Source organism: Schistocerca americana, chromosome 9 (assembly GCF_021461395.2).
Source record: "Schistocerca americana isolate TAMUIC-IGC-003095 chromosome 9, iqSchAmer2.1, whole genome shotgun sequence".
NCBI classification, from domain to species: Eukaryota; Metazoa; Arthropoda; class Insecta; order Orthoptera; family Acrididae; genus Schistocerca; species Schistocerca americana.
This window is the reverse complement of record NC_060127.1, coordinates 10,065,778-10,083,559: the sequence shown is the minus strand read 5'-3', so window position 1 is coordinate 10,083,559 and position 17,782 is coordinate 10,065,778. Positions and strand designations below refer to the sequence as shown.

At 40.0% G+C, this 17,782-nt stretch overlaps 1 protein-coding gene across 2 annotated transcripts in view; it reads left to right on the top strand.

Moving 5' to 3' along the window:
• Nucleotides 1–17,782, top strand: part of LOC124551060 (mitochondrial 2-oxodicarboxylate carrier-like) — a 92,320-nt gene that overhangs the window by 61,612 nt on the left and 12,926 nt on the right. For both annotated transcript variants that reach the window (XM_047125938.1, XM_047125937.1), the window contains exon 7: nucleotides 2,935–3,116. In XM_047125938.1, the coding sequence (XP_046981894.1) occupies nucleotides 2,935–3,116 (182 nt within the window). The remainder of the gene's footprint in view (nucleotides 1–2,934; nucleotides 3,117–17,782) is intronic.

The following is a 17,782-nucleotide window of genomic DNA, read 5'->3' as shown; positions in this document are numbered from 1 at the left end:
GCAGTGCTCAAATAAAAAGGTATGAAACATTGCAACAACCAAACCAGTTGGAATTTGCATATGCCTCTTTGGGAAAATGTAGTGCGACATCCAGGGGGACAAATGTAGTGCCCGCCGTGGTTGTGCACACACACAGGTTCGTGACTCTGGTGAGAAGCAGGCAGTTGTATTCTGTCCATCTGGTCCGTCTGATGCGGCAGTGCGTGTGAGGACATTGTGGTGTTCACATTGCAAAATTCAGCAATTGAGGAGCAGTGAGGCAATATCAGATTTATCACTGTGAATGGGGTTAAACCGGCCGATATTCATTGCAGGATGTCATATTTCCAGTCAGTGATAATCTTTAGTGGCCATTTTCTTGAAGGTCAGGTGTGTTTGAGTGACAGGCCAGGCAAACACGGTAATCACGGCCAAACTCATCGACAAGGTGAACAACTCGAGGAGAAGTGATCGGCCTGTCTCGATGCGAATGGTGATTGTGATGATGGGGAACAGTGTGGACGACCGTGCATGACAGGTTGGGTTACCGGAAGGTGTGTGCACAGTAGGTTCCGAAGAAGTGCAACAGACCGCAAGAGGAGCTCCGTATGGAGCACTGGAACACCTGTTCCGCTATCGTGAGGACCCTGCTTTCCTGGAGTAGATCGTTGCCAGTGACAGGAGCTGTTGCCATCACTTCGAGCCATAGAGAAATCGGGACAGTATGCAGTCAAATCTTACGTCGTCATTCCCACTAAAAAATTAAAAGCTGTGCCCTGACCAGGCAGGTGATGCTCACAGTCTTCTGTGACGTCAGAGGTCCGGTACTCATTGAATTCTTTGAGCTCGGGAAGAGCCGTTAACAGTGGCGTGTACTGTGAGACACTCCATAGCCTATGGGAATCGGTTGAGACCAAAAGGCCTAGGCTGCTCGCAGAGGGAGTGATCCTGTTCCACGATAACACGTGTCCACACATCTCCGAGGTTCACAAAGTGTAATGGCCAATTTTGAGTGGGAGCACTTGAGCATCCATCCTACAGCCCAGATGTGGTTTGCAGAGTACAGATGTACAGGGTGACAATCATTGAACAATATGAAAACAGAACGTAAATTAGTTACAAATTGTGGCATGCACACATGTTATTAACACGCAAACGTCTCTACAGATTTTCAGATTTTGGTTATGACACGTTTGATACACCTGCCATCATTGGTGAAGATGTGGCGCAGACGAATAACAAAATTGTGCACTACCTGCCGAAGTGTCGGAACATCAGTGCTGTCGATGACCTCCTGAATGGCTGTTTCCAGTTCAGCAATGGTTTTGGGGCTGTTGCTGTACACCTTGGTTTTGTTATAGCCCCACAAAAGGAAGTCGCAAATGTTCAGATCCAGAGAATGTGGTGGTCAATCGAGGCCCATGCCAGTGACCTCTGGGTACTTCTGAGCCAGGATGCAGTCCCGAAAGTGCTCCTCCAGGACATCACACACTCTCCTGCTTCAGTGGGGTCGGGCTCCGTCTTGCGTGAACCACATCTTGTCAACATCAAGGTCACTTTGGATAATGCCGATGAAATCATCTTCCAAAACCTTTGCATACCGTTCGGTAGTCACTGCGCCATCAAAGAATATCACACCAATTATACTGTGACCGGACACTGTACACCACACCGTCACTCACTGAGGGTGAAGAGACTTCTCGATTGCGAAATGTGGATTCTCAGTCCCCCAAGAGCACCAATTTTGGTTATTGACAAACCCATCCAAATTAAAATGCACCTTGTCGCTAAACTAATCCATATAGTGCATACTAATTCCCATCATGCCCCGCAGCCAACCGTGCAGTTTGAAATCCTAATGCAAACCATTCAGAAGTTATAACAATTTTATTTCATATAGTTCAATGATTGTCAACCTGTAGATGAATATGCAGACGTGTCACCCTGCGCCTTTCACGTGCTTCCGTATGTTTGGTTCACTATAAGAACATCTTGAAGGGAAGTACTTTGACTCAGACAATGAACTGAAGGACACAGTGGAGAACTGGCTCCCATCACAGCTGCAGAAATTCTGGGAACAGGGAATCCTTCAGCTGTTGAAACAGTATGCGATAGTTGTGTTCGGGCCTCTGGAGATTACTTTTGAATAAAGGCTTCAATTACATCCACAGTTTTGTTTTGTACCTTTTCTTTTTTAACACCCCTCATAAATTGACACGTATACAATGCAACTGAGTGTTGGGCACTGCATTGGCCACACCTGTGTGTAAACATACCTCTTCCCTGAGTGATTTTCCAAGCTCTGCATTAACAAATTCCACAGAATGCCTCATCCAGTGTTTATCATATCACTCGAAGAGCGCATTCTCAGCATTGTGCTTGATGTCATCCTCTGTTGTCTAATCAGGCTTGTGGTCCAGATTGTTAACTGGACCTCCCTCTGTTGTTACATGAGGTTCTTTTACAAGATGAGAGCTGTGACAGTGCAGAGCACAGAGCACCAGAACGTGACAATTCAATACAATTTATCTCTACTGAAGGTTCTACATGATGGTTTTAAGCAACAGAGTTCACCAAACCTTTTTAGAGTAAATTCATCTGAAAGAGGGAGCTGCAGAATAAGTATAGTTACAGCTGAAACAGCTACTATGACAACAAAACCAAAGATATTTCAGAAAGAGCTCCTCATACCCAATGAGAAGGATGGTGGAATTTTGGCAGACTTGTGTGTATATCAGAGCATCACATGGAAAACACTGAAACTGAACATAAAATAAACATTTTATTTTAAATCCTGTTTCCTTTTACAGTGTAAACACTAGTAGAAGATCCCTGACACACAATAACTACATTATAATTACTATTTATAGACTCAGGTGTGTGTCATGTGAAAAACACATTATAATGAAAACATACTTGATGTATGTATTTAATGTAAGTTACTCTCTGCTGCAGGATGAAACGCTGTACCTGTTCCACATAATGGGCATTGGCTTTGCAGCTGGTACGCTGGCATCCATAGCCAGTAATCCATTTGATGTTGCAAAGACTCGAATACAGGGCCCTCAGCCAGAACCCGGTGTCAGAAAATACCGGTCCCCCCTTGCTACTGTGGCAACCATTTACAGAGAAGAGAGGTTTGTCTTACAAACTATATTATTTATTCAGAGTAAGTATGAATTGTTGAGCAGTTTTGAGGCTATATTTTCCCTAAAGCTGAATGTAAGTTTGAGGAAAGTTCCCCATGTGCAATGTTTCATGCATCCAACATGTATGATCTTCACAAAGAAACTCCAAATAGATTAATGCCTGAGGTAATGTGTTTATTGAATGTTGTATAAGTGTAGGGATGCATATACAAAATGTTTAAAAAAGTATTCCGTGTTTTGGGAGGAGGTAGTATGGATCAAAACAGGAGAAAAGTCCAGTAAACGTGGGCTCTGAAATGCCTACTGTAAGAACTATGAGTACTTGCTCACCTTCGCTACTGTGGAAAACATATCTTCTGCTGCAATCTATTTGCCATTACGAGCGATCTACGGAATGCTGTAAACAAATGAGAACATATTGTTACGTTACTGTGAAAGGGCAGAGGTTCTGATGTAACCTACTACCTTCTATTTGCCAGATCACAACAGAAGATCATGTGTGCCTTTTTCTGTTTGGAGTAATAGGCTTCCATTATACTGGTAAGTGCAAAACTAAAACTGTAATGCAAAATTAAACGATGGAAACTCCAGATTGGGATATCGACAGTATAAGTAAAAGATAGATTACTACTCACCATAAAGATGACATGTTGAGTTGCAGAGAGGCACAATGAAAAGACAATTACACATTAGCTTCCATCAGAAAAGGAAATGCAGGCACATTCATTCACATAAGCAAGCACATCTCGTGCACACATAACCGCCATTCCAGTCCAAGCTGCTGCCTCGATGTGTGATCCATATGGTGAGTAGCCATCTGCCTAATTTCTTTATACTGTAATGTAAAAGCATTTCACAAACTTACCAAAACACATACTGGTTCCACTACAGCTAATGTATGTGCTTCATTTAATCAGACTGTGAATTTGGTTAACAGCAGTAACACTAAGAGATGTTTACTGCATGCTGTATCCTCATTTGTTTACTGCATTCCATAGGTTGTTTGTAATCCTCTATAAACAAATAGTTGCTAATAGGTGATAACAAGTTTCGAATCACAACTCCGTCTGTATGCTTTGAAATATGGCATCCCGGCTAAGACACAAGTTGAAAATATGGTCACTATTTTTTATTTACTTAAATTTGCCATATTTCGTGACAGTACCTTTTCCATTAGACGTTTGCAAGGCGATATTAGTCTTGGCTTCAGTTGTCTAAGTATGATTCCACAATGCATCTATGTCAGCTGCAGAAATGACGTGGTTCAACGTGTTTCTCTCATTTTGGTGTTTCAAATACAGTTTCTTCAAATGTAGTTTCTTCTTTTTAGTTAATACAAAAATAATAGTAACATAATTCAAAATTATTTATGACGGCGACCTTCACATTGTTCTTCCGTCAACACACACCAAGAGTTAGCTGCCGACTGACTATAGTCAAAGACGACTCCATCGTCAAAGATATTTTACACAATTCACAAGTTTCCATTTGTAATCAGTCTCTTTGCTATTCTTCGATACATTTTCTAATAGTAATCAATATGCTTTTACTCTCAAAAACAGAAGTAAATTAACATATAATAAGACAAATTATAATAAATTCTGACAAAAATATAAGAAAACATTTACAATTCGGCATCGACAAATACGGTAAAAAAATAACATCTCCCAGATCCATTACAGCTTGTAGAACTGGTCATTGAATAAGTGGAAGTCAATATGTGTCAAAATAGCTTCATTAATTCAGCACTAAACCTAACCTCAATCAGCCATAACAAATCAGATAGACGAACAAGAGTGAAGAGAGAAATCACATCAACATTTACTATAATATCAGTCAGTCAAACACATTTCATCTAATTGATGTAAGAAATCTGCCAGATTCTTAATGTGGTGCTCACATGGACCTACTATAGGGCTCAGCAGGGTAGCAAGGTGTTTTACTACATGAAATAGCAGGGTGTTTTGTTCCACGGTGTGTCAGAGTACCAATGTTACTCCACAAGGAACGTGTTTCACTTTGTTTGATTGTGAGTAACATTGGTGCTCTGACATATTGTGTAGCAACATCCTTGCCTTGGGTCCCTTCCAGTGTTCACCTCTTCTATCTCTTTCCCTCTTCTGTAACTTTCTGTTTTGCGTACATCTGCTGTATTAATTTTCTAATCTTTCCTTTCTGTACCATCGTCTTTAAAATTCTCTGCTGTATCGCCGGTTGACTCTAATGAACACCTTCTTCCAGTCAATAAAACAATTACACACCTCTGTGTTCATTTCTATCATTCTTTCTCCAATCACTGTCAGGCAGCCTATAGCATCTCCTTTTCCTTTACCCTTTCTTAAACTGTACTGGTCTTCCACAGTATGTTCTTCAGTTTTCTTTCGATCCTCCTCAAAAGGACTTTCATTACAGCCATCGTAATATTAAGTAGATCTTGGGGCCAGATTCATGTCCATAAATTCTGCTTACTACATCAGTGAATCTGGCTACTGAGTTTAGATCCATGCATTTCATTGCCTCAGATGGTATTCTGTTACAGCCCAATGTTTTCTTTTCCCGGAGCTCTTGACTTGTTTTTTCCAGTTCCCATCTTTCTCTCTTCACCTTCCAGAACTAGTTTCTGTTATCTGCCTGTGCACCATATGATTTTTTCGCATAATCCGTCCAAACTTACTTCTCTTCTGTACATACTGTATTGTTCACATATTTATTTAACAGCCCTTGTTTGCTTGTTTTCCATACTTCTCTATTCATTAAAGATTTCACTGTTCTGTGCATTTCTTCCAGCTTGCCTTTGTTTTCCAATTCTTCTAATTCTTCTCATTGGTGTCCCCACCTATTCCTCTCTAGCCTGGCCAGTTGACCTTCTTTGTTCATAGTTCAATTTTCTCTACTGTCTTGTCCCTTCTCCCAAACTGTCAGTTTTCGGTTTCCAACTCATCCATTTTATCCAATATATTTCCAGTCATCCACGCTTTCTTATTCCTTGTTCTTTTCACTTCTCTGTTTTCTGTTCGTGTTCCTTCCAACATTGTATTTCTAATGGTATCCCACACTTCAGTGGCTTCTTTACTTTGCCTTATATGTTGTGATTTATTTTTGACATAGTTACAGCACTCTTTCTTATGGTAGGCACCATCTGGATCCTTCCTACCGATGCCAGCTTTTCCCCTTCCTTTCTCCCACCCCAACATGACACAGCCTTCTGTTTTACCACCGCATCCACGAGTCCTTTTCCCTTTCTCTACTTCTCCCTTTTCTGTTGCCGCCAACCTCCAGCTGGACCTAGCAGCTATATCCTGCCCCCACCATGCCCCTGCAAGCTTCAACAAGCAGCACTTCACCTTCCCCCCACTCCACTCTGCTATCACCCCTCCCTCCCTACTTGCCCCATGCTGCCTCTGAACCCCCACCACACTCCCACCAGGCACAGTTACAACTCAGTCTGGCCACAGCAGCCAGAGACAGAGTTGTGCTTGTGTGAATGTGTATTGTTTTCTACTTCAGAAGACAGCCTTTTGGCTGGAAGCTAAAATGTATAGCAGTCTTTTCATTGTGCCTGTCTGCGACTAAACATCTCCTCTATATGGCAATTAGTAATCTATCCTTTTCGTGATATTATTTTTATTCCATCCTCGCCTTTCCATTGTTAATGCCCTTCTGTCATTCTCACTTAGCTTAACTCCTCTTCCCTTATTTTATTTAGCAGATTAAATCTTCCCCTACTCTGTATGCTCTCATGATACTGTGTGTAGTATGCAGTGACACTTGTAACAGATTTTTTACTGGAACATTTCCATTCCTTTCTGTATCGTTTCACTCGGGGTCAAGTAACACTGTGAACTGAGATTCCAAAATTACATCATTAGTGGTACATCAGGTATGGAAAAAAAACACTGGAATTAATTAATTACAACTTATGGTCAGTTTATTTACTCACAGCACCTACCATGGTGATGTCCTGACAATCCTCCTAACCCAATAAAAGGTTGCTTGCTATTTTCTTTGTAATATAGAATGCTCATATTCTATTACAGTATTCATACCTGCCACACATTACTACAGTGTTCAGCAATATGTATAGTGTAGGCTGTATTCAACCAGAAACACTGTCTGATTGCCCTGTCAGCTTTCGATTCCCACTATTTATAGATAAGCCCCTTGGCAGGAATTAACAACTTCTTTGTTTTGTTTAATTGCATATAATTGATAATTTGAATAATAAAACAAAAAATTGAATAATATAAAGTCCATCAAACTTAATTTTAAGACTAATAATTCCAAGTGCAACATAATTTGTATAATGGTATTTCTCTAGAAAACAAGACATTACTTTGTTGACAGTGTAGCTTCATCTGCAGTGTTCCCTGAATTTCGGTTCAAATTTAGGGTATTTATCTTAAGATACGAGCTATTGGAAATGTAAAACCCCCATTGTGCTTGGAAAATTTCGGGCTATAATGTTTGCGACACGTATTTCAGAAATATGGCTCAGTATAAGAATTAGTGGTGCCCAAAATTTAAATTATTTAACAAATAGCTATTAAAATATAACATTTTAGGAGGAACTTAATACCCTCTCAGAATTTGCAAAAATTGGCTACAAAGAAACTGGCTAGGTATTAATTTTTGATTTCCAGATTTACAGAATCATATCTCCTGAGCTAATGGGTTTACTGCAAAACTAATTGCACCACAGTATTCAGGTCCAGTATCTTTTGACTGTAATGATAAGGATCCAAACTAGTTCAATAGTTTTATATTGTCTCAGATGTACAGACAGTTTGCCCTCATCAGAAGTGTGTGTAGTCCAGAAAGGCAGCTGATGCACTTAGCGTGACAAGGGCCACTTGTGTAAGAGCAGATCCCTGCATAATGCTGGCCTATGCGATGTTCGCGGTGGCTCGTGCAGCGTTTCAGTTTCAGTACTCGGGCACATTGTCAAGCTTACAGATCTTCTTCCCTTGAGTGCTTTGAATAGCTACAAATGTAGTGTGCGGAGCTTCAAGTGACAATGTAGAATATCTGGAAAAAGCCAGATACTATAGAAAAACCTTTGATCATCCATGCTGTCCTCCTTTGTATGTATTCAATATCTGCTGTCAATGCCATTCGTTATGAGCTCCACACACTTGAGCAGTATTCTGGGATAGGTTGCACAACTGTTTGGTAATCAATACCTTTGTAGAGTATTTGCATTTTCCTGATAATCTACCAACGAACTGAATTCTGCCCATTGCTGTGCCTACAACTGAACTAAGTGACCATTCAATTTCATATCCATACAAAGTGTTACAGCCAGGTATTCGTACGTGTTGACCAATTCCAACTATGACTCATTTGACATTATGGTCATAGGCTACTACACCTTTCTGTTTTTTGAAGTTCAAAGTGTACATTTCTGAACATGTAAAGCAGGTCACTAGTTCTTTCACCACTGTGAAATAATATCAATATCTGATTTAAATAATTTGTAAAAAATGTTTTTCAGCCAATACTTCATTATAGATAACTTCATCATCTGCAAAATATCAAAGGTTACTATTAATATTGTCTGAAAGGTTATAAACGTACCACATGAACAGCTAGGGTCACAACATACTTTCCTGGGGCACACCTGAACTTACATCTATCAGATATTCATAATTAAAGTGCAGAAATTCACAGAGGTCCAGTGTGGGCTGTAATTGTCACATGGCAGAAAAACTCTGTACATAAGCTGACGTGTGAATGCAGACCCAATTTATGTGAGGAAAAAATTGATTCCAGTTTTTGCCAGCAGGTGCAAATGTGATCCTGTACACTGTTTCTATGACATCCACACTGTCATTTGACAAGTTGAGTGAATAGTAGGGCTATCGATAAGAGAGACCGTGTGCTGTCAGTGAAACTGTTTTACGTGAACAACAGCAATTACTGCGCTGCATTGAGAGATTATCACCAACTGAAGGGCTTGAGGAGAGGCCAGATATCACTAAACAGATAAAAGAAGATGATGAAATTTAAAAACACGGGTAAGCTTTGTGTGACACCTGTAAGAGGAAGGCTCCTATCCTGGTGGAAGCTATTGACGAGGTAACTGACCATGCACCATGTTCCCCACGTAGTGCTAGTTCTTGTACAGTGTCATGAGAATTGTCCACACCATAGTCCCAACATGCAGAAATTTTTGCAGTCTGTTTTACACTGTTACCAGCACAAGATCTAGGCTATACTGGTACCAAAACATGAACTAGGCGGTGCAGTCACTGAAAACTCATAATCTACAGCAATGTTCTGATGTTCTGAATTTGCTCTTCAGTGTCTGGCACGGATCCAAGTTGACGACATGTGGCCATGTAATATTCTATGGAGTGACAAAGCACATTTTACACTTAAGTGTGCAGGGAATACACAGAAGTGCCAAATTTTGATACTTTTAAACCACATGTTGTACACGAAGAACCATTGCACTTGCCGTATATTTTTGTATGATGTAGATTCACAAACGTTTTTATTCTCGGTCTGTTCTTCTTTGAAGAGAGTACACCAAGAGGGCTTGTCAAGATATCTCCACGTTATCAAGGCCTACTTGTGCAGCGTGGGGCAACGCCTCATGTCGATTTTCCAGTGAAAGATCCGCTTAATGCAACCTTCTACGAATGTGTTATCTCCAGAGGTTTTCCAGATGCATGGCCTGCAAGATCACCTGATCTGATGCCCTGAAACTTATGGATCTGGGGATATCTAAAGAACGTGTTTACCAGGGACCCATTCAGTCTCTACTTGACCTGAAGTTCATTATACAGGAATATGTTGCTTAGATTCCACCAGAACTGCTGCAAGCAACTGTTGATCATGTCGTTTTATGGATCAGCATCTTGTTGATGTCTCTGGTGCTCATACAGAACAAATTGTGTAGACAGCAGTTAATAAAATCAACATTATGCCTTTCTCACCTGTTAAACATTCTCTGCCCATGTTCAGTTCTCAACCTGTTACACATGGAAACATTTCTATACATCTTTCTTGCATTCACCGTGCCAGATTTGAACTATTCCCCCCCCTCCCCCCCCCCCCCCCCCCCTCCCTTAGAGTCTACCAAGTGTCACTGCCATATGATAATTACCATCCACACAAAGTCTGTGAGTTGCTGCACTTTAATTATAACAACCTTGTACAGTTATTGATGACTCTCCAGCTGAAATAAGATGTTGCATTGTTCGTACCAATACCAAGAAATCCTCAGCCCAGTCACAAATTTCAATTGATGTTCCATATGATCATATTTTTAGTAACAAGCATGAGTGTGGTACTGAGTCAAATGCTTTTCAGAAATTAAGTTACTTGCCTTGATAGCCAAGCGCATTAAAGCACTGCTTCCAGGACACAGGAAGGTGAGCCTGATCCAGATCAAATCTGCCTTGTGAATTAACAAGGAAGGCTGGTGAACTGACCAGCCTGGCTGTGGTTTTTAGGCCGTTTCAGACATTGCAGTTGGTGAACAGTTGGCACGTACCCATGTCCCGCTCCAGATACATGTTGTGGAAACATTGGGCTAATGTTCTCATCCTTTCATATGAGACACTCTACACACAGACAGGTGGGGTACACAAAATCCATCCATGGAGGAGTGGGGGGGGGGGGGGGGATGTGAATAAGGAGAATTCATACAGGCAGATACGTTTTATGCATCATCTCTCTGTCTATAGCCATGTGGTTTGTTTTATACCTATTATGCAGTTGTCTCGGTTTCTTTAGAAGTAGATTTACAGTGACTGTATACCATGGTGGTCATTTCCTTCATGAGCTGTTCTACTAGATCCATATCTATCAAGTACCTGGTCAGCTGTTCTTTTAAACTTTACCCACTGTTATTCCATGTGCTCCTCTCCAGGATGTCCCGCGAAACACGCATTATCTCAGCTTATTTCGGCTCTGGTGGGTATGATGGCTAGCGAGATCTTACTAAATCAATTGCCGCGTCGCAAGCTCCTTTTAAATTGAAACCACTGTCTCGGTTACTTGGTTTTCCAACATTTTTATTTCAACAGACTTCTTAACCGTGCCACCCCAGAAATGTGACATTTGCACCACAACTTTGGTCTTGTTGTATTTATTTCATGATTATATTTGAGGCAGTGCTTAGCGACAGCTGATTTGTTTGGTTGTTTTGTCAGTTTGTGTTGCTGACATTTTTTACATTCCCCTTGACTGTTCTGATAGTGTGCTCCACTTACGACATGCCACATTCACATGCAGTACACCTGGCTTTCGGGGACCAAGATCATCTTTAACAGTGCAAAGAACACTTTTTGAATTTGTTAACGTCAGTAAAATACACTGGATGCCATGTTTTTGTAGGAGTCCAGCAGTCTTTCCAGATATTGTACCAACAGAAGGTAGGCAGTGATTCTTGGCTTCTCTCTGTCATGCTTTCTAGCACTTTTTCGAGCATTATTCATTTTGATTGCAACACCCACTTAGTATTTCAATCAGAGTACCCATTGTTCTGGAACACTATTCGTAAGTGTTCTAATTGCTCGGTGAGGCTCTCTTTCTCTGAAAGTCTGTTGCACCAAATTTGTTTGTGGTGGCTGAAGATGGCTCAAGGTATGAAGTTGAAAAAGAGGGCCAGCAATATTTTCTTCGCATACACTGAGACCTAGGGATCCTATCCCAGAATACTGCTCAAGTGTGTGGAACTCATAACAAATGACATTGACAGCAGATATTGAATACATACAGAGAAGGACAATATGGATGATCTCAAGGTGTGCTGCGTGCTGATGAGATGCTGACCTCATGTCTCCATTCCTCGAGCTAACACAATCCTTAAGAAAGATATTCCATGCCAAATATTCAGGACCATAGAGCTTGTACACCTTCAGACAAGGAGAGCCTCACTGAAGAATATCAACAGCTCTGAAAGAAGAGCTATTCCATTTGACCAATTAAATGGCTGATGCTGCCAAAATCAACTACTGAGGAAGAGACTATAATTGAGAAAGAAAGACAAAACCAAGAATGACTTATTTACCTTACATTGGCCCAGTCTGCAGATACATCAGTAGACTCAATGGGAACTTGGCACCTATTTATTTCACTCTCTTCAACAGAGATAAAAAGTCTTTTTTGCAACATTACAACACTCTAGTTATCAAAATTCGGGTGGGTACCACATTCCTTGTCAATATGAAATGACTTATGTGGTGCACTGTCAGAACAATTGGGATGGTATGCAAAGATCACACACATAACGACACACTCTGCTAACTCAGTCGAGCAAATCAGCTGTCACTGTGCAAGGCCTCAAATACAGTCATGAAATTGAAATATGATGGGGTGAGTACTGTGGTGTAAATGCTATGTTTCTAGGGCAGTATAATTAAGCAGTCTATTGAAATAAAGATGTTAATATATCAACAGAAATAATCAGTTTTTGAAAACATAATTGGATTGTAAAAAATCTACTCACCAAGCAGTAGCAGAATGCACACATAAAATGTATGCAAGTTTCAGAGCCAGTGGCTCCTCATTCTGGCAGTAGGGTTGAAGGGAGAGAAATGGGGCGAAGGAAAAGGAGTGGTGAAATTTGGGAAAATAGTAGAGTTTGAAAAAGTTGCCCTGAAGTGTGGGTCAGGGGAGACTTACCAGATGGGTTGAGGAGGAATCTTTCAGTCCTTTACCTTCACCATTCTTCCTTCAACTTCAACCCTTCTTCCAGAAGGAGAAGCCACTGACTCTGAAAGCTTGCATACTGTTATTCCTTTTGTATGTCTGTTCTCTTGCCACCACTTGGTGAGTAGATTTTTTACCTATCCAATGATGAAATACAGATTTTGGAAAACCTAATGAGCCAGGTTAGAGGTTTCAGTTTAAAAAAGGGGCTTGGGGTCTGGCACTCGAGTAATTAAGATTTTGCTGGGTGTCATATTCACCAGAGTTGGGAAATGGAGGGAAAGTGCATTTCACAGAGTGTCAGTGTGGCCTATGAAAAACAAATGAGCAAAATGGAAAAAGAGGCATTGGGAGTCAAATTCAGCTATAAGTAGTAGCTTGAGACTGACAGTAGGTGACAGTCTGATTGGAGTTCAGGCAGCAAGTACACACAACAGCACAACTTGCACCACCTGAAGGAGACAAATGGGTCGGTCATCAAAGTCTTGTGTAGAAAAATTCAATCGACAACTAGACTGAACAACCTGAAGCACACCACTAATTGATCACAATGTGAAAACCTGAGTCCTCAAATATCATCTTACTGTGTCTTTTGCGGATACTGTCATCAGTGGTTTACAAACAGTATAGTCCAGAAGGAACATACGTTGAAACATTTGCAACAGCTGATGACCCTGACACATGCAGCTACCTGTATCACAAACGAGATCCATAGATTTCTATGTGTCGTGCTTCACTTGCTTACTTGTGCTTTTGAAAATATAATGTAACTGTATAGATAAAAAAATCTGCTAAGCAAGTGGTGGCAATAGAATACAAGTATAAAAAAGTTATTACATATGCAAGGTCTTGGAGCCAGTGGCACCTTCTTCTGGCAGTAGGGTTGAAGGGGAAAGAAGAGGGATGAAGGAAAAGGACTTGACAGGTTTAGGAAAAGTTGTAGAGGCTGGCAAAGTTACCCAGAATCCTGGATCAGGGGAGACTTACTGGAAGGGATGAGAAGGAAAACGTTATGTAATTTTGTATTTCGTATTTTTCATGTTACATAAATAAGAGTTCTAGTTTTTCACAGTAGCATTCGTACTCTCTTTAATGGTTTCTGTTTTGGAGTGCCAGTGAGTGCAGAATTACTAGCAAAACCACAAAAAACAAAGAACTACCATCTACAGACACATACAGAGACATACTAAGTAATTACAGTGTGTATTCTCATCTTTCTATTGATGGTATAGCAAAAATTAATATTTGTATTTGTGCAGCAATCTTTAATGGCAAGTTTTATTCAGAGTATAATGAATTATATAATGTTATTGGGAATGCAGCTTGCCGCTAACTTGGTGTAATGTTTTGTCTGTAAAGACGTGTATTTGTTGCCTTTATGATTCCTTCACTCTCACACATAAATCTGTACCGTAAAGTAAGGGCCTCCTGTTTTGTCTTTAGGCTGATCCGTGATAAGACAGGCAAACAATTATACTAATGGAGGATTCTGAGTATTTTCTCTAATTTCATTCACTCTCTCTCTCTCTCTCTCTCTCTCTCTCTCTCTCTCCCCTTTATCTATGTATGATTTTAAATATAATATTTCATTACGTGAAACCAGCCCAATAGAATCTCTGGTGGAGCCCTTCGTCTTAACATTCAGCGGCTGGCTTGCTGTAAAAGATCTTTATATCTATTATTATTGTTAAGCGCTGCATTCAGTTGGGAAAATCGATCGTTTGAACAATTCGTTCCTTTTACGACAGATTTTGAATTTCAGATGTGTCCGAAGCCTTTTTGGACGATTTTATAAAGACTTGTCGATTGCAGGCTCTCTTCGTCACAGCTGAAACTTCCCCACTAATTACAGGGCCAAGACAATCATCAATGATTCAGACAAAAAACTCATTCGTCATTCACTCTAGAATAAAAGGGTCACAAACCTTATTTTTGAGGAAAACTGTATATTCAATCCATCTCCATTACATGTTCCGTTTTCTGTTGATTCCAAGTCTTACTTAATTTGCATTTACAGTTTTTCTCTCTCTTCGAATAACCCGCTAGTGGCACAAACGTTAATAGCTCGCTTTAGCAAGAAGAAGAGCAAATATGTCTCTTTTAGAAACCCGACAATCTTCCAATAGATACTTCCGAAGCTGTCCTCGTTACCCGTCTATAATAACCATGGAGAATACATTTATGTATCTCTGTTATTCCAAAGAACAAACGTACTGGAAAATACCTTGGCGTCGACGAGCTGTCGGCGCATATATTACTAGAAAATCCGATCAGATGCTTTTCAAAAGCGAATAAATGTGGATGATTTGATTGACCATTATTAATGACTGCGTGGTAGAGGGTAATTTTCCGTGGGGAGATTACAATGCCCCTCGCAGCGAGCGAAGTTTGTGAGCTCAATTTTGATTTACCGAACACACTTCGCGAGCTATCTATTAGTGTGGATAACCCGGAAGTGATGATTGTCAGTCCTCCGACTGAAAAAGAATATTGTGTTTAAGACAGATGAAGAAAAGAAATATTGAAAACAGAAGAAATGAAGAGACAGGTACTGCGGTTGTATTGCTTTTACGTGCATCTAGGTGTTATGTTTGCTGTGCACAACCAAGGAAGATGATCTTTCATGCAACTGTTATAGGGGTCTACCCATTCGGGAACGTTCTTAAGCAGGGAAACCTTGGAAAACCTCTTAAGCCTAGACCCCCAGCCTACGGTACATAGAAGATAGGAAAGCCTATAGAAGAAAAAATAATAATTTTGAAATAGATCTCTAAAGGAAAGATAGGGATCGATTTATATAACGATTTGGAGAAGAGTGATTTGTGCCTCTAGCAAAAAAAAATTTTTTTTTCAATAAATAACGTAAGTTTTCGTTTTACAATCTTGTTCCTAGGACAATATCTTGCGGTGCTAAAACTCCCCCGGGTCTTGCATGTCCCCGACGTTCACATTTGTAGTCGGTCTTCTACGCGGCCCACTTTGTAGTCGGTCTTCTACGCGGCCCACAATGGGAAGAGTAGAAGGGACAGGGATACTCGAATTCACATGCGACATTCATTCCAAAAGAATTAGCAATGACCAAAAGGGAAACTCTTCCTGTAAGAGAACTGGTTAGGTTGCACCGTCCAAGATTCTCCTTTTTGAAAGCAAAATCCTTATGGCTTCACGCATCCTTTTTCTTACGACGTACTTCAAGGAATTTAGGCATTAACTAATGATGTTTCCAAAAACATCATCATATTTACTCTCATTTGAATATTCTATGATGTTGCCAAAAACATCATCATATTTACTCTCATTTGAATATTCTTTTTGACTTTGCATCCCCACTTTTGCTTATAAGTCCAAAAAATTCTGACACATTTTCTATCACTGATTTGTTCTTCGTAATTTAAAGGATTCATGCAACTTACAGTAGATTTTGGATTCAAATCATCAAATAATGGAAAGTGTGGTTCATTTTATACAAAGGCATAATCCATCATTTCCATGAAAAGTCATATAATTTATCTATACTCAAAAACTTTTTATCCTAAATACGTATATTTCTCCGCTTGAATGCTGTAATGTAAAAGTTATTAGCATTGAGGAATGCAGATTCACTTCTTTCATTTATTCTCTGATTCATACGGCGTTCATACATGCACATATATGGAAATGGATTTTCAAACACAATTCCCAAACGAACACGAACCATTAAATAACTACTAATTCTATGAATATTACTTTCTTTAATCATTCATTAATAAATTAAAAACTCTTAACTTCTAATTATAACACCTTTTCTTTTTAAAGTTCAACATGAATCAGTTTACCCTCGCGTTTGATGCGAGTCTCTTACAAAGCATATCTGTGTCGTTTATATCGATTTTAACTCTCGCGCCGACGTCAACTGTTTTGCGCGGGAAATTATCTTTGCGGCGTTAACCGTCACTCACGGTTCACTGCCTCAACACATCCTTTCACACGTTTACACATCTAAGCGTGCGCTTGAGATTATATATGAACATTCACTCGGAACCTCTTTTGATTATTCAGCGTCATTTGCAGGAAACATTTCATTCTTCTTGAAGGTCAGTTAGATCCTTTATAAATCTTGATGACATTAGCAATGCTAAAGTTCCCTGTTCACCCAAACCACAGGTGAAGCCTATCTCCACTATCTTCTTTGTAGCACTCGATAGTAATTGTTAGTCACTATTTCTATAATCTATGTCACTGATTAATTATTTCAGTTTAAAGTTTTCTAACACTACACACACAGTTTATTGTTATGTTTTTACTAGTGTTCATCTCTGTCACTCGCAACACCATTCCTCCCTATCTCCTAATCTTCATTAAATTTTTTCAAGTCGTTATGGGAAAATAATCCTTTTATTTTGTTCGATCCCGGATATGCTAACAGATAAGCCCCAGGATTCGGAATTTGTACAATAATGTATGGGCCATTTCTTTATACTCTTCTTTATTAAGGATGATTTGGTACGTCTTTTGACTAGTGCCTTTTCTCCGACACGGTATGTCTGTACCCTCTTGATTGATTTGTCAAATTGTTGTTTTATGCAATAAGCAAATCATCAACAAACACTGTTATCCTGCTTCTGAGTTCTGGGCCTAGTGCATAATCTAGAGCTGCTATAAAGATTCCAGCACTAATGTTGAGTCCGAAAGGAACTACAGTAAATTGGTAACTTCTTCCGGAATAAATGAAAGCCGTATATTTCCTTGATGACTCGTCCAGCTTGACTTGCCAATAAGAACTCCGCAAATCAATGCTCGTCAAATATTGGACATCCTGGAATCGTTGTATAAGTTCGTCTATGTTTTCCGGATGTGTCCTCACTGGAATTATGATTATATTTATTTCTCTGGCGTCGAGTACCAGTCTCACAGTCCCATTTGCTTTTGGCACGACCAACAATGGGGAGCAGTATGGGCTTGTAGAGGGTTCGATCAAACCCCATTTCAACATGCGATCTATTTCTTTCTGAACT